General features: G+C 38.4%; 1 protein-coding gene and 1 pseudogene across 1 annotated transcript in view; one reads left to right on the top strand and one right to left on the bottom strand.

Moving 5' to 3' along the window:
- LOC126481944 (inverted formin-2-like) overlaps positions 1-12,626 on the top strand; it is a 237,502-nt gene extending 224,876 nt beyond the window's left edge. The window contains exons 3-14 of the mRNA XM_050105906.1: positions 7,191-7,306; positions 7,558-7,717; positions 7,858-8,021; positions 8,564-8,643; positions 8,818-9,467; positions 9,734-10,047; positions 10,167-10,283; positions 10,381-10,521; positions 10,612-10,790; positions 11,355-11,464; positions 11,629-11,804; positions 12,136-12,626. Coding sequence (XP_049961863.1) covers positions 7,191-7,306; positions 7,558-7,717; positions 7,858-8,021; positions 8,564-8,643; positions 8,818-9,467; positions 9,734-10,047; positions 10,167-10,283; positions 10,381-10,521; positions 10,612-10,790; positions 11,355-11,464; positions 11,629-11,804; positions 12,136-12,324 — 2,396 coding nt within the window. The 3' untranslated portion in view covers positions 12,325-12,626. The remainder of the gene's footprint in view (positions 1-7,190; positions 7,307-7,557; positions 7,718-7,857; positions 8,022-8,563; positions 8,644-8,817; positions 9,468-9,733; positions 10,048-10,166; positions 10,284-10,380; positions 10,522-10,611; positions 10,791-11,354; positions 11,465-11,628; positions 11,805-12,135) is intronic.
- A 9,908-nt stretch (positions 12,627-22,534) lies between these two features.
- Positions 22,535-22,652, bottom strand: LOC126424763 (5S ribosomal RNA; annotated as a pseudogene).
- Between the last annotated feature and the right edge of the window lie 2,540 nt (positions 22,653-25,192).

Genomic DNA, 25,192 nt, shown 5'->3' on the forward strand with positions numbered 1-25,192 from the left:
TTTTTTACACCTCTCCCGTTAATTTCAGCGACATTTTTTCCGCTTTGACTTGCATCCAAATAATTCTTTGTCAACGTGTACTTAATTATATGATTATATAGTTCAGATAATGTCGCCTAGTAATCTATTTTAGTTCAGAATCAATAAATATGGCGCGGCTACACGACAACCAGGATAGTATTTCCTGTAAAATAGCGAAACGCGCCACACACTCATCTTCCTCCATAACTGTTGTGTTGACGTGGTAACAGAGCCCCACAAAAAAGGATAATTGCACCTAGAAGACTTGAAGTAAGTGCAATATCTACTGTCTAAAATGCATTCCGGGATTTCCTGGCTCGTGTTTCTGTTGATTGAAAGGTCGTCCGAGGGAACCAAAAGACCTACATTTCGGGATATTTACGCATAGGATCCCTCGCCATTTTCAGGAGGAAATGGACTCCGATATACGTCGTAGTAAATGACGAGGTTCATTTAGATGGAGCGCTAGCTAGGATAGGAAAAAAAATGGTGGAAGAAGTAGATTCCGCAGTATCCCTTACTCGGGAGGAGATCTGAACTAGGCACATTCGAATACGATTCTCGTACCTTAAACATTACATCCCTTTCTCTTTATCAGTCGTAGTGCTTTTATGACAACATCGTAAAAGTTACCTACACTGGTTCCACACGTAGACATGACCTCACCTCGACAACGGAAATCGGTGAGTCACGTTTCAACGACTGTTGCACGTGGCTTTCATCGCGGTGATGTAGACCTGGAACACTGGTCAGAATGTTGGTTTTAAATAGCACGACGACGCGGTCACATGCCTGGAAACGTTTTATCGAGGAGATCTGTTCACATTTTTTAGGTTCATACCAACGAGAAAAAAGGCTGGAACTAGCTACTACTATTTGGAAGAAGCTGCTATGATTTCGCAGCTAGTGTTTGGCCTACTCCCATCTTGGAACGGCAGCTTACTTTCCGTACGCCAAAATTACAGCTATCTTGCAAAAGACGCTGTTACTATGACAGAACCACAGAACATACATGCCTGTAGTTAAGTTTTACAAAAATAAAACTTTCTCTTGGTGAGAAAGACACACTGTTCGAAGAGAACAGATTTCTTATAAGCTTCAGCATGTTTTCCATGCAGTCGGCTTCGCCAATGCTTACATAAGTACATTTACAGACAAATACATATATTTAAAAGCGATTCTCATTACACGTATACGGGGTGATGCCGTGATGATATTACAGACTTTTGGGAATGATGGAGAAAGGTAAATGTATCAATCTGTGGATAATGGATTCTGGTCTGGAAACGACCGAGTTGAAAGTTATAAACGAAAATTGTTCTGATACCTCTGACAGTGGAATTCATGTACCAATATTCTTCTAATGGCTCTAAGCACTGTGGGACTTGACATCTGAGGTCATCAGTCCCATAGACTTAGAACTACTTAAACCTAACTAACCTAAGGACAGTACACACATCCATGCCCGAGGCAGGATTCGAACCTGCGACCGGGGCAGCAGACCAATATTGTTGTTCCTAAGATATTGGGTAGGCAACTTTCAGAGGTGGTACTATGGACTAAAACAAGGGAAAAAAGTCCAGTAAATATGAGCTCTAAAATGCGTGCCTTAAGAGTAAAATATCGAAACAAAGAGCTTGCAGTAGAAGAAATACGTATTCCACAGTATCGGAAGGTGGAAAAGTGTTCATAAGTCTTTAAGTATGCATTTCACAGTGCATGTATAGTGGACTTTTTGTTCCTTGTTTTGGTCCACACTACCACCATTGAAAGCTGCCTACGCTACAATCTTAGCAGCAACAGTAAGGAACATGTATTCGACTGTCAGAGGTATCGGAACGATTTTCGACTCGATCGTTTCGGGATCAGGATGTTTTTGCCTGAGATTGATAGATTTACCCTTTCCCATCACCCCTAAAAGTTAGTATCATCGTCACGAGATCATCTTGTGTATGTACAAGCATATCATTCTTCCTTTACAACTGCGCGATTTGTATCTACATATTATAGAGCAAGTAAACAACAGATAGTAGACTTTTCTTTGAACTAGAGTCATTTACTAGCTATTCATATTAATGATACTCTAATTAATGGTACTCTAACTACTTTGTAGGAATTCAACTGAAAGTATGCTTTCATTTCAATCCAAGTCTCTAATACCTGCTTAAGTTTATCTAGAGGCAGAGTTTTTTCTGTTCGTGGCAGTTTATTGCACAGCTACGGTCTCAGATATTTGTGACTCTGGGGTACGAGTGACAGCATTGAAAATCGTTCGTCTAACATAGCTAGTAAATAGTTTGGTTTAGCCCCGTAATTAAGCATGGAGAAATCAGTCCTCGGTGCAAAGAATTCTCATTCGTGCAAACTATGAAGATCCACTGGCCATTGGATGCGTCAACACTGTAATGAACCCACATGCTGAACAACTTCGTGTAACTCGAACAGTCCACGGGTATACTGCCGGTTCAGTGTGTCCAACGGGCATAATATTTCGGCGATCAGACATGTCGCCATCGTCAGGATTTAGGACGGCCGCCCGCCCTCAGGAGCTCAGTTCGTCTGATCGCCGAAATATTGTGCCCGTTGGACACTATGAACCGGCAGTATACCCGTGGACTGTTCGAGCAATAAATACGCCGGGAGAAACTGAAGAATCACAACATCGTGTAAATTCACTCCTGCCGTACTACTACTCACGCGCTTAAAAGTGTGCGTCAAAATGATTCGCGTGCGTGCGTACCGCGAAGCTCAGGAAGTCGAGGGGCTGGTGGTCGATTGGTGGGGGAGGGTTCCCGCGGCTGCCGGCGCGGCGGCCGGGCACCGCTGCGGCCTCCAGTCCGTGTTGGGCCGCGGCGCGTGCAGCAGCGCACCCTCGCAGCAGACCATGGACCGCCGGCCGGCGATGCTCTGCCGTCTGGCGCTCAGCGCGGCGCAGCTCAGGAGGATGGCCAGGGATGACTGTAGCCCTCAAGGTAAAACGCCCCGCAGTTTGCCGCGCCCGTCAGGCCGGTAGAAAAGCGTGTGTGCGACCGAACAACGAGAATGGATCCCATTGGAAGTGAGCGTTACTGATCCAGGGAACCCTTGTGAATGTGGACAATGTTCCGCGTATTTTGTGGCTAGGTTTTGACTTTTCGCTGAGTCCCTCGTTAATGCGGTAATGAATGTTAGATTAAATAAATGTCGTGTGACTAGGGCCTCCCGTCGGGTAGACCGTTCGCCGGGTACAAGTCTTTCGATTGGACGCCACTTCGGCGACTTGCACGTCGATGGGGATGAAATGATGATGATTAGGACAACACAACACCCAGTCCCTGAGCGGAGAAAATCTCCGACCCAGCCGGGAATTGAACCCGGGCCCAATTTTTTAACGTATATAAACTTCTACAATTTTTAACAATTACAGATTTTTTACATGAAATGGTTTGCTTGATTATTGAACGGTGATGTACATTTTCTCGTTTCTGTTCTGATTGCTCTTTTAGTAGTGTTTTGGATGAGTTACAACACTTTTATTCTCTGAGTGTCGTTCAGAATAATTTTTCCTGTCTTTTGTTCAATGTCTTTTTTTTAAATTACAAACTTGCGTAGTTCGATTTTTTGTATTTTGAATTTAAAATTTTTTAAAAATTCTGTATGGTATTAGAAATGCACCTATTTTGGCATGTTCGCTATATCGTTGCCAAAGTTGAGAGGGGAATATAGACCAGAACATCTATGTGAATAAATTAATGAATAAAGGAGGTTATTAATATAAGGGTGGACGCAACAGTGTTCACAGAATTTTGGGGCAAAGAATGTCTAATGTTAAAATTATTGTAAGCCACAAAGTCACAAAAAGGCATGCTATGTTGAGGCACATGATGAGCCCAAATTATATATACATATATATCACAGGAACAAACGCAGTAAAACAAAGAAAAAAAAACGTACCTTGAATGGAGAGAGAGAGAGAGAGAGAGAATGTGAGTGAGAGAGCACATTAATTACATGAAATACACTGTTTGACATTTCACTGTTATCTTAGGAATGACATTCTGTCGCGCTGACCACTCAGCTACTGGCGGCGGACATGAATGTTAGATGTAATGCTAGTGGCATATAGGTACGATGACGGACATTGTGTAACATATTCATTTAAGTCACACATTTAGCAGACGATTATATCAGCTAGCCAAAGATTTTGCTGTTTGGATACGTCTAAATTAACGCTCTGAAATTCTCGAGCAAGTGAGATATACGTTACTTTGTGTCCTCCCATGACGTATAAGGGACTGATTTCACTCCACACACTGACCGCAGTACAAAATGACTGGTCATATACTTGTATGCAAGTTTTAAGTGGTCAATGCGTACCACTACACTCACAACAAGACTTACCAGAAAACTAGTTCTTGGCATTTTCTGCTATGTATTAGCATCTGCCTCACAGATGAGTATACTTCACTGGTTTATCCTCCCCCCCCCCCCCCCCCCCCTTAAGGTAATATGTGATCATGCACGCTGCTCTTCTTTGTACACAATACCGGGTGAAGTGGCACCGTAGCTACCAAACTGGACTCACATTCAGGGGGATGAAGGTTCATATCCACACCCAGTGATCCAGATTTTAGTTGTCCATGATTTTCTTTACATCATTCCAGGCGAGTGCAGGGATGGTTCCTTTGAAATGGCATTGCCAATTTCCTTCCTCACCCTCGAAATGACCCGAGCTTGTACTCTGCCCCTTAATGAGTTTGATATTGGCTGGACGTTAAGCTCTCATATTTCATCCTTTCCCTCACTGTATATTTTCAATGTTCCTCTTGACCACATATGACACCGATCTGTCAACTTCATCAGTATTTCAGTATAATCCATATAAACAATATCTTCTGTGAACAGATCACAGTTTTCCCAGTATTTTGTCAACAGCTCGTAGGCTGCTATTGGCTTTGCTTTCAACTGAACCTCACTTCATATATCGTTACTCTGCAAATTTTATCTCCCAGATGTTTGTACAATTCCCATATGGGCTCATTGCGGTAGTCCATGCTGCTACAGCTTTAATATGTAGACTGATGAGACACACAAAATATTTTTTCAAAACTGGGAAACCTTAAAATATCACAGTCTTATTGTGTAATGAATGGCAAGAGACCTACAAATAGGCTCAGGCAGATTGTGATTGCTATTTTGTTAATAGTTATTTGATGTCAACGTCAGTGTCAAGTATGGTGACTTGAACAAAATTCTCGACAGTTAGAATGGAAAAAATACATAGTCATATCATCGAACAAGACAAACGCCAAATGGCGGTTTACTGGGAGAATGGGAAAGTATTCTAGATCGATGATATGCCACTGAAAGTGAGTGCCAGACCAGAGCTGTAGCGCAGACTCTTGATTTTTGCACAAAATTCTTTTATTATCTGGCCAAATCACAATTTGCCAATAGTGTGCCCTACTCAGGAAAGTGACCCCTGTGGAAATATTTGCTGAGGCCACACAGTTTTCAGGGCACTGGACTGGATTACAAGTGGAGTAGGGTACAAATAATCTTATACCTGTACTTATTTAGCTTGCACAGTTTTTAGGGCACGTGACTTGAACTGATGTGGAGTAGGGCATATGTAATCTTACGTCCATTCTTATTTAGGTTTTTCCAAAATTCCTTCAGGTGACTGATGGTTCAGTTACTAATACGTAACTGCATCAATTACCTTCCAGTTTTGTCATTAAAGACCTAGAACAAGCTTTGATACAGTATTAGCGCAAATGTAATTCCTTGGAACTGTCAACAAAAAAGCGTCTTAAATATACATGCTTGATATTCCTTCAGATCTTTATATCTATATGATTTCAAAGTTAGAGTATTCTATTTGAAACAATCATTGAATAAGAAGGTAGAACAACTGCACAGACCACAGGAAGATGATCGGTACAATTTAGTTACTGTAGGAAGAATAAACCTAAGGTATGTTGAAGGTTTTGTGCACATCACAAAGAGCAACTTTCAATATTTTGAGACGATGTCCTCTAATAATCCCAATAGTGTCATTTCCAAGAGAGTCTTGAGAGAACAATGATAGAAATGGAAAAACGCATATGAAAATGTACACTGCTGTCTTCCTTGTGCACTAATTAAGAGTGCCAAGAGGCACATTTTGCAGAGCACAATGCACATGTAGTTAATATTTTTCACTATGATACAGCTGTGGGGGATCTTTCTAGAGTCCTTAATCCTCTTTCTCCTCCCTTGTTATAAATTAATCAGTTTTTTCCTGGGGAGGGGTACAAATAATGTTACTTTTGTATGAATGCATTAACATTTTATTAATTTTACTTTTGTTAGTGGATTTCAGTGTTCATTAAAGATACATGCAATTCGGCCATTTTCATAACAACGAAAAGAATCAATTAAAAGATAAGCCAGTTATACCTTTTTAGTTACTGGAAGTTCTGATAGCCTCGTAACATAGGCAGTGCTAAGTGTTTGTGCCTACTTATGAGTAAGGTGCCCATTGACAGGCAATACAGATATGGATCTTTCTGACAGCAGTCAAGAGTAACTTCATTTTACCTAAATAAAGTAAATAAAATAGTCATCAATCTGAAGATTGTTTTGAACACCATTGTGCTTTCTAGGCATGATCCTGTTGGAGGTGGTATGTGCTGCTTTCCTCTGATCTTTGAACTGTCTTACCCAAGCAGTTACAAGGGAATCTAAAGATTAACATGGGTTCCAAACTACAATGCAACTTGGCATATTAGGCATCAACAAACTTGAGACCTTTGGATTTTAGTGTGGCACTTTGCCACTGATTACCTACGAACTCAATAGTCGCACACTAATAACTAGTATTTTTTGTGCCATATAATGGAGAGTGTAATAGCCAACACATTTTTAGCATTTAGGGAACCAGTTAAATGTCTACAATTTCCATTCACTGCTACTGACGCATATGGCAAAGGGGACAAATACTGACGTTCAATTGAATAACTGCAGTGTAGGAAAGAGATTTAGTTTCAGTTAAATCACCACATGACAACAATTTCTCTTGAGTTAATATCATACTTATACTCCCAAGTAGTTTCTCACATTACTTGCATATTTCATTATTTTTCACTTAACCTTTTGTATTATTTGGTCTTACAATGAATTCAGCATCACTTCTCTTAATTTTACAGCACTGGAGTCTCAGAATATCACAGTCAAGATGCAAGTTTATGAACTTCTCTGTGCTGTATGCATGTATTCTTCAAAAGGACATGCAATGGCTCTTGATGCTCTACAGCATTTAAAGGTAAATATTCTTGTTCTTCCATGCAAGAACTGACTAAATGCAAGGTCAGAGAGCAGTTCCATCACTAGTTGCATAATTGCAGTTTGCAGCTAGTGTCCACAAAGTATATAAAACATAATTTTTTTGTAAGTGTTCTTTAATTGTGTATCTTTTGGGATTAAAGCAAGAAGTTACTAGAACATAACATTCTTATACTGCTTAATACATGCACCGTTTTACGACTCGTGCTAAATAATTTTTCCTTTGAATAGGTTACACGTGGACAACGCTACAGATTTGATATAATAATGAATGAACTTCGTAACACAGAAAATGTCGCGTATCAGACCAGACTTCTGTCATTCATCAACTGCCTCACTCTGTGCTGCAATAACTTGCAGAAACGTGTACGAGTCAGAAATGAATTCCTTGGTAAGTAATTACCCATTCATACCTTATTGTGGCATTTGCTGTATTTTTGCAAAATTTGGAAGAAAATTGACTAGTTCTACCTTATTTGTGATTTCATAATAGAAAATGTTACATCTAAAATACATGTTTTATATTCATAGGTCTTGGCCTTGGACCCATACTGAGTTCACTACGTGCAATTGATGATAAAGAGTTGCAGATCCAAGTTTCAGCTTTCACTAACCACCAACACAAAGATGAGTTGGAATTAGAATCAACAGAACAGCTTACTCATCACCAATTGTTTGAAACTATATTCAAAAAGGTAAATGTTTGTTTTCTTCACACACACACACACACACACACACACACACACACACACACACACACACACACACACACACATATATATGATGTGACTTACCATACGAAAGCGCTGGCAGGTCGATAGAAACACAAACAAACACATACATACACACAAAATGTCTGCTTGTGTCTGTGTATGTGCGGATGGATATGTGTGTGTGTGTGTGTGCGAGTGTATACCTGTCCTTTTTTCCCCCTAAGGTAAGTCTTTCCGCTCCCGGGATTGGAATGACTCCTTACCCTCTCCTTTCCTGACGAAGCAACCGTTTGTTGCGAAAGCTTGAATTTTGTGTGTATGTATGTGTTTGTTTGTGTTTCTATCGACCTGCCAGCGCTTTCGTATGGTAAGTCACATCATCTTTGTTTTTAAATATATTTTTCCCGCGTGGAATGTTTCCCTATTATATTGATATATATATAGGAACTGTACTTAATGGCAATATAAGTCACTGTGTTGTAATACAGAGTAATTATTAATAATCTTTATGCATCTTCCAACAGATAGCAGACAGACCACAGGCTGTCTGGTTCTACTCCATGCTACAAAACCTTGCACAGCTAGATCCGACAAACCCAAATGCGTAAGTCATCAGAGCTTATACTTTACAACTGAAATTCTTTACATATTAGTTGAGGTACGATAAGCTTGATTGTGCATGCAGATACTGAAAGCTTGCTCTAACCCATTGAAATGTGCACACAGTATATCATAAACTACCAATAGTATGATACTAAAGTAATTTATATTATTTCAGGGACAATGTGTGGGAAGCTCTTGAGGCACTTTCGTCTGAAGCTATAACACCTGGATTTTCTTTCTATAAAAAACCAGTACACAGCAACAGTGTTATGGCTCAACAAAATTATAAAAGACGTGTTCGGAGGTGCTGGAGTATTAACGTGCCAAGATCAGAAGATATCCGTGAGACATGCACAGTGGCTACTCAGACTGAGTTAAACAATGTTAGAGAAGCAGTACAACTCAGTGATCAGGCCACACAGCAGCAACTGTCATCAACAGAACCAGCAGGATCAGTATCAGCACCTCCGCCTCCTCCACCACCACCACCTCCACCACCACCTCCACCACCAATGCCATCTCTTGCTCTCAATCCAGTGATTCCATCAGTCTCAGGTCTTCCACCACCATCACCATTTGCAGAATCTAATTCTGAAAAAGAAGTTCCTCCACCTCCTCCAATTCCCAATAACAACTTTGAAACCCCAGTGTCACGTCGGGTCACATCTGGCTACCTCACTTGTCCAACAAGACATTCACTCCCAGCAGATTTAACAGATTCTGCAAATGTTTGGACACCAGTAAAAGACAAGTGTAACACACTACCTTTGCCCAGGCGGAAGATGAGAACCCTAAACTGGACAAAACTCCCAAGCTCTGTCATAGGTAAGCAAGATAATGATTTTATTCATTTCATGGTAGAATATAATTTGTTACAGTTATAATAAATACATGGCAGAATATAATTTGTTAGAGTTTAAATAAATACAGAAAGCACAGACAATATTTTGATTTTTTCTGTAAGTTCTGTGATAAAAAATGGCATTGACAGCAAGATGTACAATGATTTTATTTGCCTTTTGTGAATAAAAACAAACTTTTTGATCATTTACTGCCAACAAACACCCTACAATAAGTCTAATTATTTGCAGGTGAATCAGTATGGACAGAAATGCAGAGCAAAGCAACGAATCTTACAGTTGATTTCAAGCAAATGGAAGAGTTGTTCTGTCAGAAAACAGCCAATGTGAAACGTCCAAAGTCTTCTCCAGGAACACTTCCATCACCAATAAATCCCAAGATCACTTTATTGGAAACCAAGAGAGATTTGGCAGTAAACATTTATCTAAAACAGTTCAAATCAGGAGGAAAAGCAGTCATAGAAGCTATAAAGAACCTCAAAGGAGATGATATAGGCACTGAGAAGCTAAGAGCTCTCTTGCCACTACTTCCCACAGAAAAAGAGGTAATATATGACAGTTTTAATTTTAGATCAGTTATTAATCCAAATTACAGTAAAATAGATACAATTACACGGGTCTCACAAATTATAATTCAACTAAGAGGTTGTCTTACCTATTACAGTTGACTTCAGTCAGATCCTATTCTGGAGATTTGGACCGTTTAGGAGAAGCAGAGAAATTTTATCTACAGCTATCAGAAGTACCTTCATTTGCCCTTAGGGTTAGGGCAATGTTGCTTGTAAGTAAAACATCATGTTTCCATGATGATGTGAGATTGTTAACAAAATAAAAAATAATAAATCCTGACTCATTTCTGTGCATCAATTAATTTGCAGAAAGAAGAGTTTCCTTCAAGAACATGTGAACTGAAAGAACAACTAGAGGCTGTTGCAGATGCATGCAATAAACTGATGACTAACGAACATTTGAAACAATTTCTAGCATTAGTACTTCAACTTGGAAATTACATAAATGCTGTAAGTATTCATCATATAATGTTTCTGTGAGAAGTAACCTAACACAATGGGCGAAGTAATATTTTGCAATGTATTGTTTGTTTGTTGCAGGGAAGCTATGCAGGCAATGCAGCAGGTTTTACACTCAGCACACTACCAAAGCTCTTAGAAATAAAAGCAAACAAACCAAGACTGACATTCTTGCACTATGTGGTAGAAGTTGCAGAAGCTAACAATAAGGAAATATTACAATTCACAGAAGAGATGAGCAACATGAAAGAAATAGCAAGGTAAGAGTCTGATAGTCACAATGTGTAGATCAATATTTATTGGATATGTATGAGGCTATCTAACTCTGATAAGAAACTTGCTTAGAAAACTGATTTTCTAACTAATTCAAGTACAAAGAAGAGCATTAAATGCTTAAACATGCCTATGACTTAACAATGTTTAAATCTTGCTCTGTATATGTTTATTTTTGACTGTGTTCACATTAGAGGTTTCTAGTACACCATGTATTTGAAATGTGCTTTGTCTTTTTTACACATTTTCCCCAATTTCAATTCATATTTTCACCTGAGTACTGCCAATCTTGTCAGACTGCATTATCCCCATGCTCTGGTGGTTGTTCTCTGCATTTGCCAAAAGTTCTTCTTGTATTTAGTTCCCCCACATCTTATATATCTATAAATATTTAGACTTTATTCAGTGTTTCAAGATACCCTAGTGCTCTAGAGACTTTGCACCATATCTGCCCATGATTGCACATACATAAAACCATTATGCTTATAAAAATTGAATCACCTTTGTTTCCAATAAAATGTGTGGACTGAAAGTTGTCCATATTGTTTCAGGATATCATTGGAGTTGCTTCAGGAAGAAGTGATGAAAGTTACCAGTGATGTCAAACATGTTGAATCGCAGCTGAAGAAAGATAAAAGTGGAATCCGGTCAGAATTCAAAGGTATTAACATACCAGTTACTATACATTTAAATAATTATGTTCTGAGAATAAATATTCCTCCTTCCACAATTTTCTGTAATGATATAAAATCTAACTACAATTAACTTTCACTTTGTAACTTGTGACTGCTGCAGTTAACATCTGTTTTGCTCATTTATTCACAGATTTCTTGAAGTCGGCTTTGAAATGTAGTAATGAACTTCAGCAGGCTATGGAAAAGGTGAAAGGTTGTTCCAATGCTTTAGCTAAACATTTCTGTGAAGATCCAAAGAAATTTCAGCCTGAAGAATGTTTCAGTTTGTTTGCTGACTTTTTTAATATAATTGAGAGAGCTCGACTGGTGAGTTTCTGATCATTAAGTTGGGTGTTCCTTTAGCATTTAAATCTTCCCATACATTTCAGATTGTAAAAAGGCAGTATTTGTTGGAAGCTTAAATTGTGTAATGTTAACAGCAAAAGAGTGCAACATTTATCTTACTTCTGAAGCCATGGTTCATTTGTCTCACATAGTTGGGGAATAAGACATATCTCACTGCTGTCATAATTGACATTTCAGTTATGAGTTAATATTATCATTATATTTATTCATTATTTTAAGTAATAAATAATAATTCCCTACTACATTTAATCTGATAAATAACTGTTTTGATAATGCCCTATTTTTGCAACAGGAAAATGAAGAGAAAAGGAAAGAAGAAGAAAGGCGAATTCAAGAGGAGAAGGAGCAAAACAAAACAAGTGGAAGCAGAGGTAGAGGCAGAGCAAGAAGGTTTTCACCAGACAGACAATATGCTGCCGTTGAACGGATTCTGAGGGACATTTGCAGTGGAAATTTCAAATTACGCCGAAGTGAAGCTTAATTCTAAGTGTTATAATTATTTTGTTGCGTAATATCTACTTAAAAGTGCCACTATGAAGTGGTTATTTGCTCAGGATCATTGTGAAAGATGCTGTGAAAATGAATCTCAGTTATATATAAGCTAAATGTATTTACCTTTAAACCTAAGACAAAATGCATTTAATGTGATGGCTAAGTAGCCCTCTACTGACAGTGATGTTTAACCAATAATTCCTATTTATTTTGTACATTTTCTTCTTTATGAGCTGTAAATAACTTTTATATATAATATTTTTTTTATAATTAAATGTTTCGGATAGATAATGACAGATTTAGTTCAAGATAAATCAAAAAAATAAACACATTCATTTTCCCTCGTGATACGCATTCACATACAAAATAAAAGCCAGCAACTGAAAGGACCATACATGCACATTTAGCAAAACAAGTAAGCCACCAGATAAGTTAATTAGCCCTCTCTTGCTTATATGAATTTGCTAGTACGTGCATGCATTTGGTGTGTGTAACCAGTCATTTTATGTATATCTTCATATGGATGAAGGTGTACATAAAGAAAAGGGAAAGCACCAGTTTGCTTTTGTTCTACAATATTGTAGAACAGAAGCAAACTGGTGCTTTTCATTTATTATAATATTGTTCTACCAAGAACCAACGAAAGATTCTGTTAACATGAAAAAGGAAAGCTTACATTATCTGAAGAAAGATGATAAAACTTTACGTTTTCCAGTATACTGGATGTATGAGTGACCAAATTTGTTACAGTGCAGAGTAAGTAGGAAACTACTACACCTGGCTACAATTTGATGATTTGAAATGTTTTCACTGTCCAAAATTTAGCTGAATCAATGTATAACAAAGATTCTGACTAAGCAGATAGAGACAATTAGAAAGGAGTTACTATTACTGAAACTGACATTAACTGGTGATAACTAAAGGAAGGAACATGTGTACAAACCATTAAATTTGCATGAAAAATAAGCTAAAACCATACCAACACATTAATAACTGCTGAAGCTCAGTTCACCATATTATGATTTAACATACCTTTCAGTGTTTGTACTTGAATTCCATGATGAATACTCATTTTTGAGAATTTATCTGCCTGTTATTTTACAAATCATTTACTGGAGGTATGTGAACAAAGTAAACAAACACTTTATTCAGCACAAATTCATTCATATACATATCATGTTCTGCAAATTTCATCATGAAGGAGACCCTTGAGGACAGTGGAATCAGTCAAGGAAAGACAGCAATAATTTTATCACTTCATTTACTTCTTAATTATTTGTTGCTAATAATAAAAATTAGCTTTATTCAAATTGTGAATTGCACAACCACAATACAATGCAAAAATATTAAGTGTAGGTGCTCATCATTGATATTTGCGTTTGTGGTGGTTTTGTTATATGGGCTCCACTCCTTTTGCTGGAGGTGTCATCAGCAATTGTAAAGATTCAGACAGCTCAGCAAGCTGAACGGTTTATACATATCTATGGTACGGTTGGGTTGATATATCATCAGAAGACTTCCTATGAAATTCTGTGTTGAAAGACACTATATAACCATTCACTTTAAAATGGGAAGAATATCTCCATAAGAATGACAAAAAAAATCCAACAGTTTTATCACTCAGAAACATAAGTAAAGAAATATTGTTTTGAGGTAGAGACGACTGTATGCAAGGGCTGGGCAACAATAGTATCTCTAATATATACAAAATATGACAAGATTAGTGGCTTACATGTAATCAGACAGCACAGAAAACTACAGTCCTGTCAGACAATTTAACAATAAACACATTAAATGCAGAAAGAACTTTATTAAAAATAACGTAAGGGTGGAGGAGGAAAAGCTTCAAAATTGTGAAGGGTAAATATGTCACCGATTATGGATTGATACAGATTTCACAAGTATAATGACAAAATTAACAAAATATGTTTACCTGTTCACATTTTCACTTTCCCAAAGTTGATAAAAATGCTTTGTGTGTCCATGAGAAATGTTTTATGGAATAAAACGGTAAGGGAGATTAAAAGAGGAAAATTTCTGGTTTATTAACAACACAGCTGCAGTTAATAAAAATGGAACCTGAAGTAGTCATTGTATTAATTAATGTGCATGAGAGGCAATTTATTAGTGTCCAAAATTATTTCATTTAGCAAATTAAACATTCTTATTAGACTGCTTAACTTGGAAGATGTAGACAAAACTGCATAAAACATTTAAAATGTCACAAAAATACAGGTAGGTGTCAACAACTGAGTGTATTGAAAGAATAAAATGTGATGGAGCAGGAAAAATTGTTTAGAGCAATAATGAAGGAATATGTTAATTTGAAAAAGGTTCAAAACACGTGAAAGAAATTAGTAACCATCACTGCATTGTCGTCGTCGTCGTCGTCGTCGTCGTCGTCGTCGTCTTCATTCTGAAGACTGGTTTGATGCAGCTCTCCATGGTACTCTATCCTGTACGAGCCTCTTCATCCCTGAACAACTATGGCAATCTACATTCTTCTGAATCTGTTTCCTGTATACATCTCTTGTCTCCCTCTACAATTTTTTACTCACACATTTCCCTCCAATACTAAACTGGTGGTCCTTTGATGTCTCAGAAAGTGTCCCATTATCCAATCCCTTCTTTTGGTCAAATTGTGCCACAAATTTCTTGTCTTTCCAGTTCTATTCAGTACCTCATCATTAGTTACACAATCAATCCATATAATCTTAAAAATTCTTCTGTAGCACTACATTTTGGAAGCTTCTGTTCTCCTTTTGTCTACACTGTTTATCAGCCATGTTTCCAAACAGATACCTTCAGCAGAGACTCACTAATATTTAAATCTGTGTTCAGCATTAACAAATTTCTGTCCTTCAGAAATGCTTTTCATGCCGTTGTCAGTCTACATTTTATATCCTCTCAACATCAGCCATCATCAGTTATTTTGCTCTCCAAATTGCAAAACTTGCAGAATACTTTAAGTATCTTGTTTCCTAATCTAATTCCCTTAGTATCACCTGATTTAACTCATCTACGTTCAATTACCCTTGTTTTGATTTTGTTGATGTTCATCTTATATCCTCCTTCCAAGACACTTTCCATTCCAGTCAACTGCTCTTGCAAGTCCTTTACTGTCTCTGACAGAATTACAATGTTGTTGATAAACCTCAAAGTTTTTATTTCTTCTCCCTGAACTTTAATTCCTATTCCAAATTTTTCTTTGGGGGTCCTTTACTGCTTGTTCAATGTACAGATTGAATAACATTCACCACTTCCTTCACAACCACTGTTTCTCTTTCATACCCCTCGGCTCTATATAACTGCCGACTGATTCCTGTACAAGTTGTAAATAGTCTTTTGCTCCCTGTATCTTCTCCCCTGCTACCTTCAGAACTTCAAAGAGAGTATTCCAGTCAACATTGTCAAAAGCTTTCTCTAATGCTAAAAACACACGTTTGCCTTTCCTTGACCTATCTTCTAAGATAAGCCATAGGGTCAGGATTGCATTATGTATTTCTACAGTTCTCTGGAATCCAAACTGATCTTCCCCAAGGTTGACTTCCACTAGTTTTTCCATTCTTCTGTAAAAAATTCATGGTAGTGTTTTACAGCCATGTTTAGTCAACTGATAGTTCAGTGATTCTTACATCTGTCAGCACCTGCTTCCTTTGTAATTGGAGTTATTACATTCTTCTTAAAGTCTAGAGTATTTTGCCTGTCTTGTATATGTTGTACATCAGATGGAATAGTTTTGTCGTGGCTGGATCTCACAAGACTATCAGTAGCTGTGACGAAATATCATCTACACCCAGGGCCCTGTTTCAACATAAATCTATCAGAGCTCTATCAAATTCTTCTCACAGTATCATCATATCTCCTATCTCATCTTCATCTATATTGCAAGGATTCATTTATACATTGCCTCATTGTGATCTTCAGGTCTGTGAGCCTCTGAATTGTTAATAATTCTTCTTGTCTGCAGAATAACTTAATTTTTACTAAACACCAGGACTTGCAAACTCTGATCTTTTAAGGCTTTTATTTCACCTTTAAATAAAATGCATATTAGATGATAAGTAACTTATTACAGCAGACCGTCTGGGTAATGAATATTTATTGGTATAAACTTCTGGTCATTGGTATCCCCTTGACAGCATGGCTGGTGCAGAAGACTCTTTGCCGCCTTTGACTACTTTGCCTGTCAAGACTCCAAGTACCTCTTCATCTCTCTTGGAACAGCACAGAGACCAGGTGGAATACCTTGTGCAAATAATAAAATACACAATAAAGACTGTTCATTTATGTTAAAAATCATTACTAGATTTCACATCCGCTCAACAAAATTATTAATTTCTAATCTTAGGCTACAACATATCTGAAAAATCTTGTACCCTCACAACATCCACCTTCCTTTCTATAATATTTCCTTTCAGATCATCTCCCTTTTATAGACCTTATATACACTCCTTCCACCTTTCAGTTTTCCCTTCTTTGCTTAGGACTGGTTTTCCATCTAAGCCCTTGACATTCATATAGCTGATTCTCTTTTCCCCAAAGGCAGTATCTATCTTTCCCCTAGTGAAATATGCTTCTAAATCCCTAAATTTGTCCTCTGGCCATTCCTGCTTAGCCATTTTGCACTTGCTGTCAATTTCATTTTTTACACATTTGTATTCCCTTTTGGCTGCTTCATTTGCTGCATTTTTCAAATTTCTTCTGCCATCAATTACATTCAATATGTCTTGTGTTATCCAAGGATTTCTACTATGTCTTGTCTTTTTTACCTATCTGATCCTCTGCTGCCTCCACTATTTCATCTCTTAAAGCTATCCATTCATCTTCTACTGTACTCCTTTCCCATGTTCTAGCCAACTGTTGCCTAATGCTTCCTGTGAAACTCTCAACGACCTCTGGGTCTTTCAGCTTATTGTAAAACATAAAGCTTATCCAAGTCCCATTTCCTTCATTTCCTACCTTTTTCCACTTTCTTCACTTTTAATCTGCTGCAGTAATCAATAAATTGTGGTCAGAGTCCACATCTGCCCCTGGAAATGTCTTACAGTTTAAAATCTGGTTCCTAAATCTCTGTCATACCATTATATAATCAATCTGACAACTTCTGGTGTCTCCAGATCTCTTCCATGTATACAACCTAGTTTTATGATTCTTAAACAGAGTTTAGTGACTGTTAAATTATGCTCTGTGCTAAATTCTGCCACGTGGTTTCCTCTTTCATCCTTTTCCCCCAGTCCATATTCACCTGCTATTGAATTCCAGTCCCATACACAATTAGATTTTCATCTCCCTTATCTGTCTGAATAATTTCTTTTATCTCATCATACATTTCTTCAATCTCTTCTTCATCTGCAGAGCTGGTAGGCATATAAATTTGTATTATTGTGGTAGGTGTGGCCTTTGTGCCTGTCTTGGCTACAATAATGTGTTCATTATGCTGTTCATAGTAGCTTACTTGCATTTCTATTTTCTTATTCATTATTAAAGCAACCCTTGCATTACCACTATCTGACTGTACACATAACCCTGTCTTCACCTGACCAGATGTCCTGCTCCTCCTGCCACCAAACTTCACTAGTTCCCACTATATCTAACTTCAACCCACCCATTTCCCTTTTTAAATTTTCTAACTTACCAGCCAAATTATGGGATCTAACATTCCATGCTCTTGATGATGACATCCTCCTGAGTAGACCCCACCTGGAGATCCAATTGGGGGACTATTTTACCTCTGGAATATTTTACCCGAGAGGACACCATCATCATTTGATCATACAGTAGAGTGGCATGTCCTTGGGAAAAATTACACTGTAGTTTCCCATTGCTTTCAGCAGTACCAATACAGAAAGGTCATTTTGGTTGATATTACAAGGCCAGATCAGTCAATCATTCAGACTGTTGCCCCTGCAATTACTGAAAAGGCTACTGCCCTCTTCAGGAACCACACATATGTCTGGTCCCTCAACAGATACCTCTCCATTGTTGCTGCACCTACAGTACAGCTATCTGCATCACAGAGGCATGCAAGTGACCCCACCGATAGGAAGGTCCATAGTTGATGATATCAACATGTGTTATGGCATTTCTTCTACTGTAAGTAATGCCTGTGATGGATCAATAACTGTGCCACCACTCATTTCCACCAAGAGCACTAGGACACAATATTACACACTAAGAATTTGGGCACTGTTTGCCCTAAGATTTTTGATAATTAAGACCTAAAGAAAAGTTGAATGTATAGTACATCTAAGCTCTACAGATCACTATCAAGTTCATGTTAACGGGTTAGTATCCTATTTTTCTGTTCATCAAAGGAATGTGAGATGTATGTTCTAATAAAAATATTTGTATGTTATTAGTATTGAAATTAATACACTTAGATGAATATGTGCTTAGCTTGTAGATGAACATGTGTTGGTACTTAAACAGAATCAGTTCAAATATCACACACTGAATGTCAATGAATATTGTGTGAAAGAGATCTTTGTATGCTGTACCCCAACTTCCAACACAAATTTCAAGTGCAAAAGTTAACAAAGAATACAATATACAAACTGCCAATGTATTTTGTATTTGAAATAGTCAATCAATTGGACATCAGGTCGACATGTCATTAACACAATTACATCAAATGACAAGCTTTAAAACACTGTTTTGAGGTCTTCCATACTCAACTATCATTCTAGCCGATATGTATTGAATCTGATTTCAAAGAAACCAGTAGAGCATTTGAATACAATGTCAATTGGTTAAAGACAAAACAACTGATACACACATAGAACCGGCCGGGGTGGCCGAGTGGTTCTAGGCGCTACAGTCTGGAAGGGTACAACCGCTGCGTTCGCAAGTTCAAATCCTGCCTCTGGCATTGATGTGTGTGATGACCTTACGTTAGTTAGGTTTAAGTAGTTCTAAGTTGTAGGGGACTGATGACCTCAGAAGTTAAGTCCCATAGTGCTCAAAGCCATTTGAACCAACACACATAGAGTAAAAAAAACACACACTTAATCTTATTTTCATTATATCTTTCACAGCAAGGATAGAAAAGTTTATTTAACAGATTTCTTCTAGAGTACATCTGCACTGATATCCAACAGTTCACTGATGTAAACACAAGACCCACAAATGTCAACTATCACAAAGGAGGTATGGAATGTACTTTTCAGAATTTATAGTCTCAAAGGACAAATATATCTTAATGGCATCATTTCTCTTCCAGCTATATTTAGACCTAGCTCTGGGCATCTCCAGGAAAAAAATGCACTAGTGTGGATATAGCTGTACTATTAGCAGGTTGCAAACTGTACGCTATACTTTTTGTCAATGTGTAGGTAATTTTATTTGGATGTATAGAAAGTGGAAGTTATATGCTTGGAAAGCTAGAGAAAATGACACTAGTGCATTATTAGCAATATGAAGAGCTGTAGCCGCTGCAGAGCAGAAAATGTGTTGAAAATAAGGCAACATAAAAGTGTACTAACATACGTAATGGAGTTCTGAGAAGCAGTGACTTATCTAGGATAGATTGTTTGCAAAATGAAACAACAAAATGTGTGGGTAAAGGAGTTATTATTCTGTTCACTCATAAATAGAGAGGAAAAACAAATATCTAAAAGCCTCTGTATAAGGCCTAATTTCTCTCATCTTATCTTTGTGTTCTTTATGTGAAATGTATGTTGGTGACAGAACAACTGACCTGCAGTCGGCCTCCAACACCAGATCTCTAAATCCCTACAATAGTGCCTCATGATAAGAACATCATCTTCCCTCCAGGGATTCCCATTTTAGTTCACAAAGCATTTCTAAATACTTGCACGCTGATCAAACATACCAGCAACAAATCTAGCAGCGTGCCTTTGAATTGGTTCAATATCTTCATTTAATCCAACCTGTTGGGGATGTACATCTACATTTATATGAATACTCCACAAACCATTATACACTGCACAGTGGAGGGTACCTTGTACCATTAACAGGTATTTCCTCTGCTACTCCACTCAAAATAGTGTGCGAGAAAAACAACTGTCTAAGAGCCACCATATGAGCCCTAATTAATCACATCTTACTTTCATGGTCCTTATGCAGAATGTGTGTTGGTCTTTCTGCAGTAGGCCTCAAATGCCGGTTCTCTGAATTTTCCCCAAAAGTGCCTCACAAAAAGAGAATTGTCTTCCCTACAGGGATTCCCATCTGAGTTCATGAAGCATCTTCGTAATAAATGAGTGGTGACTGAACATATCAGTAACAAATCTAGCAGTATGCCTCTGAATTGCTTCAACATCTTCCTTTAATCTGACCTGGTGGGGATTCCAACCAGCTGAACAGTACTCAAGAATGGGTTGCAGTAGCCTTCTATATGTGATCTACTTTACAGATAAACTACATTTTCCCAAAATTCTCCCAATAACATGAAGTTGAGTGTCAGCTTCCCTACTACCAACCTGACCTGCTCATTCCATGTTATATCACTTTGCAGTGTTATGTCAACATATTTAATTGCTGTGACTGTGTCAAACAGCTCCCTGGTAATGTATTTGAATGTTACAGGATTTTTTTCCAACTTATTTCCTTTAACTTAAATTTTTCTACATTTAGAGAAAGATGACATTCACCATATATAGACTTCTCTTGAATGATTCTACAAGTGGTGCGGTGGAATCAGGTAACTGCTAAAAACATCTCATAATTAACTTGAGTTCACTTAGGCCTGCTACTTGTCTCCAGATAACTTCACAGTCAGCCTAAATTTTAACCTCAGTATACACAACATTTTTGTCAACAACAATGAACAGTCACTCTCCTAGAAGTTTGTGCAGGTGCATGTGCATGCACGCCTACTTTGTCTGCAATCTGATTTTGCTCTACATCAATTGGTAAGCATTCTTCAGAAGACCTCAAAGTACTGGCAAGCCTAAGAAACACCCACATCCATTACACATGTACTGTGCTACCCCAGTATCTGTTTCCTTTGCATAGTGTTCTCCTGTTCTAGCAAGGGGAGTCCTACAAACACCCCCCCCTCCCCCCTCCACCCCACCCCACCTCACAATGTAATGTAGGTCCAGAAATCTGCAGCCATGACTGTCACAGAATCGATTGAGCTTCTCGCTGAGCCCCTCCACCCGGCTGCATATGAAAGAACCCTCACATACTCTGGGTACAATGCTGCAAATTGTAAGCTTCGCTTGCCCCCCATGAGTGAGGCCACCAGTCATCACTTCTGCCAACTACCTGTAGGAACTGAAGATGGCCTCTGAACCTGAATGACAGGCATCATTGGTGCTGACAAGAGCAATAACTCACAGACTACTGAACCCTGCACTGTGGACAGCTGCATGTGGCGCCATTTACACATCTCAGATAAAGTCCTTGGCAGATACACCGAATGCACCTTGGAATTCTTTCTGGTCATGGGCCCCATTTCCCTAATTGGATCCATAACATGCTTAACATTGGCGTTCCCAATAATTATTGAACCCTTTCTCCTGAGTCCCTGCTTAGACCCTGCTGAAGGAGTGGCCACCTGTTCATCACAGAATGAATGGGCAAGGCCAAATGACAAGTCCCCACATTGACTCTATGCCTCGAGTGACATGACCCCATAGCAACCTGCTACTCACCCTGCAGTTAGCGTGGATCCCCTGCACTGGGTACACTGGAAGATGCCTTGACAGCAGAGCTCTTGGGCAAAACAAGCGACATCTGAGGTATGCCAAGTGAGGTGCCAGGTGCTCTGCCATTGCTACAGCCTGTGATTGAACCCAGCAGATAGTTGACTGTTTCCATAAGCATCTTCTGCTGTTCACAAACTGTGTCTGCATACAGTCAATCCATCCTACTACTACTAACTGAAAACTAAACCATGAAAACAAACAGAAAAAGCTAAATACATGACTTGTTAGTTTCCTGGAACTTCATCAATGGAAGCTGGAAGCAGACTGCAGTGCCCGCACAGCACTAACTGAAAAATTTGAAAGCTATGGCATATGTAAAAGCACTCCGTCTTCAGGCCACAAGTGGCCCATCAGGACCATCCAACTGCTGTGTCATCCTCAGGTGAGGATGTAGATAGGAGGGACGTGTGGTCAGCACACCACTCTCCCGGTCATTAAGATGGTTATCTTTGACCGGGGCCGCTACTATTCAGTCGAGTAGCTCCTCTATTGGCATCACGAGGCTGAGTGCACCCCAAAAAATGGCAACAGCACATGGCAGCCTGGATGGTCACCCATCCAAGTGCTGGCCATGCCCGACAGCACTTAACTTCAGTGATCTCACGGGAACCGGTGTATCCACTGCGGCAAGTCCATTGCCTTTGGCTTATGTAGACATGCAGTGAAATAGACAAAATCGTGTCAGTAACAGAAAGCAGTATGTGACAGAAGAATCTGGATCCAGACTTGAAATCAGGGATATTGCATATGGTGTATCACAAGGATTTTTGCTTGGATCTCTTCTGCGTCACTGACACTTGCATGCAACATTTAAGGACAAAAGTAAGTTTCTCGTTGTGTGTCACTGGCAAGTAATGTAACTTGATGAAATTTAGACCACATGTAGAAAGAACTGCTACTGTATAGCACAGAAGATAACAAAAAGAACTATGCAATCAGATGAACAGAAATGAAACATTTATTCAAAGTCAACAATTACACTGAAGACATCACAATTCATGATGGTTCCCATGACATTACAAATAGTTCTTAATAGTGTGTGTGATGAAAGTGGATGGTAATGCCTGCTGTGCAATGCAGTCCCATGCTGGCCACAAGATTGGCAAAGAGTGATTGTGGTAGCGCATTCCATTCCCCACCAGTGCAGCTGACAACTGCTCGGTGATCATTAGTAAATGTGGACATGCTGCAGTACATCTCCCCAATGCACCCCACGCGTGCTTGATGGGATTTAATTTGGCAAAAGGGGGGAGGGGACAGAATGGGAAGGCCAGTCTATTTTCCAAATATCCTTTCCTTCCATGATCTCCTCCATCTGTGCTGTTTGACGCAGTTACACATTGTCATCCATAAGACTGAAGAGAGGGCCGAACACACCTCCAACAAGATGCACATGGGAAGGAGTACAATGTCACACAAACAATGAGCAGTGAGTGTACCGCATTCAAAGATTTGTAGGTCGATACACCCATGCAACATTATGCCTTCCTACATCATAACACTGGGACCACCAAAATAATCACGTTCAACAATGTTCCTGGATGTATTATTTGTTCCCACATCCTGCCATATGAGGATATGTCCACTACAGAGGATATATGGTGAATGGACTGCCCTTCCTGTTCCTGCAGTTTAAATTCCATCGAGCACATGCGGGCTGTGCTGTGACACACTACAGCACATTTACATGCACCAACAATTACATGGCATTTGTCATCCACAATGGTAGAGGAATGAAATTCCCTACCCCAAGAACTTCTTGTCAACCTTGTGACCAGTATGGGAGCTTGCTGCAGAGCATTTACTGCCATCCATGGTAACCACACAACTTATTAAAAATAATGCCTTGTCTTTTGTAATGTCCAGGGAACCACTGGAATCATGGTTACTTTAGTGTTGTTATTGTCTTTGAATAAAAGAGACATTTCAGTCTGTCTCACTGCATAGTTACCCAATGTACTATATTGTAGCAGTTCTTTCTATGTACGGTCCAAGATTCATCACGTTACAGTGACTTGGCAGTGACACTTCTTGCAGAAGTTACTTTCATTCTTAACTTTTGCTCAGCGGTGTATTCAATAAGAATATTGAAGTCAGTGAAAAGGATAAAAAAATACTGTATACTGATGAGACAATAGTGAGTGTGGAATAAAATCTGGAAACACTGGAAATAAGTGTGTTTCTGTCAGTAAATAACATAGTATCACGGCTCACACAGAATGACTTAATTATAAATCTAAAAAAGACAGTGTTCTTGGTATTCATGAAGAAAGAAACGGATCTATAACATTTTTTGAAATAACAATTGTCAATAAGCTCGAATGGAGACAACATATGAACAATATCAGCAATAAATCAAGCACTGTAATATTTATTATGAAATAGCTTGCACATTATGCTAACAAACAACTTCTGTGTGCCGTACACCATGCTCTACTTGAACCATACATACAATATGGAATTACTGTCTGTGGTAACTCTAGCAGCAATAATATAAAAATAATTTTTGTATTTCAATCTGAAATTAAAGAAAAAATTGACTCATACAGAAATGCCTTCCATAACCTAAAAATATTGACATTTGGATCCACATACAACTACAAAACACTAATTTCAAGGCATCACATTATTAGAAAAAAAATGTTCATTCATATGAGACAAGAAATAAAGACAAGCTGAGAAGTATACCAAACAGGCTGGGCACTGCTGAAAAAGGCCCTTGATACTTGATGAAGAACTGGTAAAGCATCTTCCTAAGAGTCTGTAGAACAAAATGGATGAAATGACAGTCCAGAAACTTCTGAAGGATTATTTAATGGGAAAAATAATTTTATAGTGTAGAGGCATATACAGTATGTGTAAAGAATGAGGGGTTATAAACCCAAAAATCAGTTTTGGTAAATAAAAAGTTTCTAGTGCAGCTCACAGGTATTATTTTAATAAATAAGAAATTTCTGTTATTACCTGTATGTATGTATCGTGATCACTTGAATATATTGTAGCACGTAATAACTTTAAGGCCCAATAGTACCTGTGAGAAAAATGTATACAGCATTACTATCATTATTGCCACCTTGATGTTTTATATTGTAATTTGTAGGCTAAAAATTTTAAGATATTACATTAAGTTGACTTGTCCTATATTACAAGTACACACTCTGTGCATAATGTAATCAGATG

Source organism: Schistocerca serialis, chromosome 1 (assembly GCF_023864345.2).
Source record: "Schistocerca serialis cubense isolate TAMUIC-IGC-003099 chromosome 1, iqSchSeri2.2, whole genome shotgun sequence".
NCBI lineage: Eukaryota > Metazoa > Arthropoda > Insecta > Orthoptera > Acrididae > Schistocerca > Schistocerca serialis.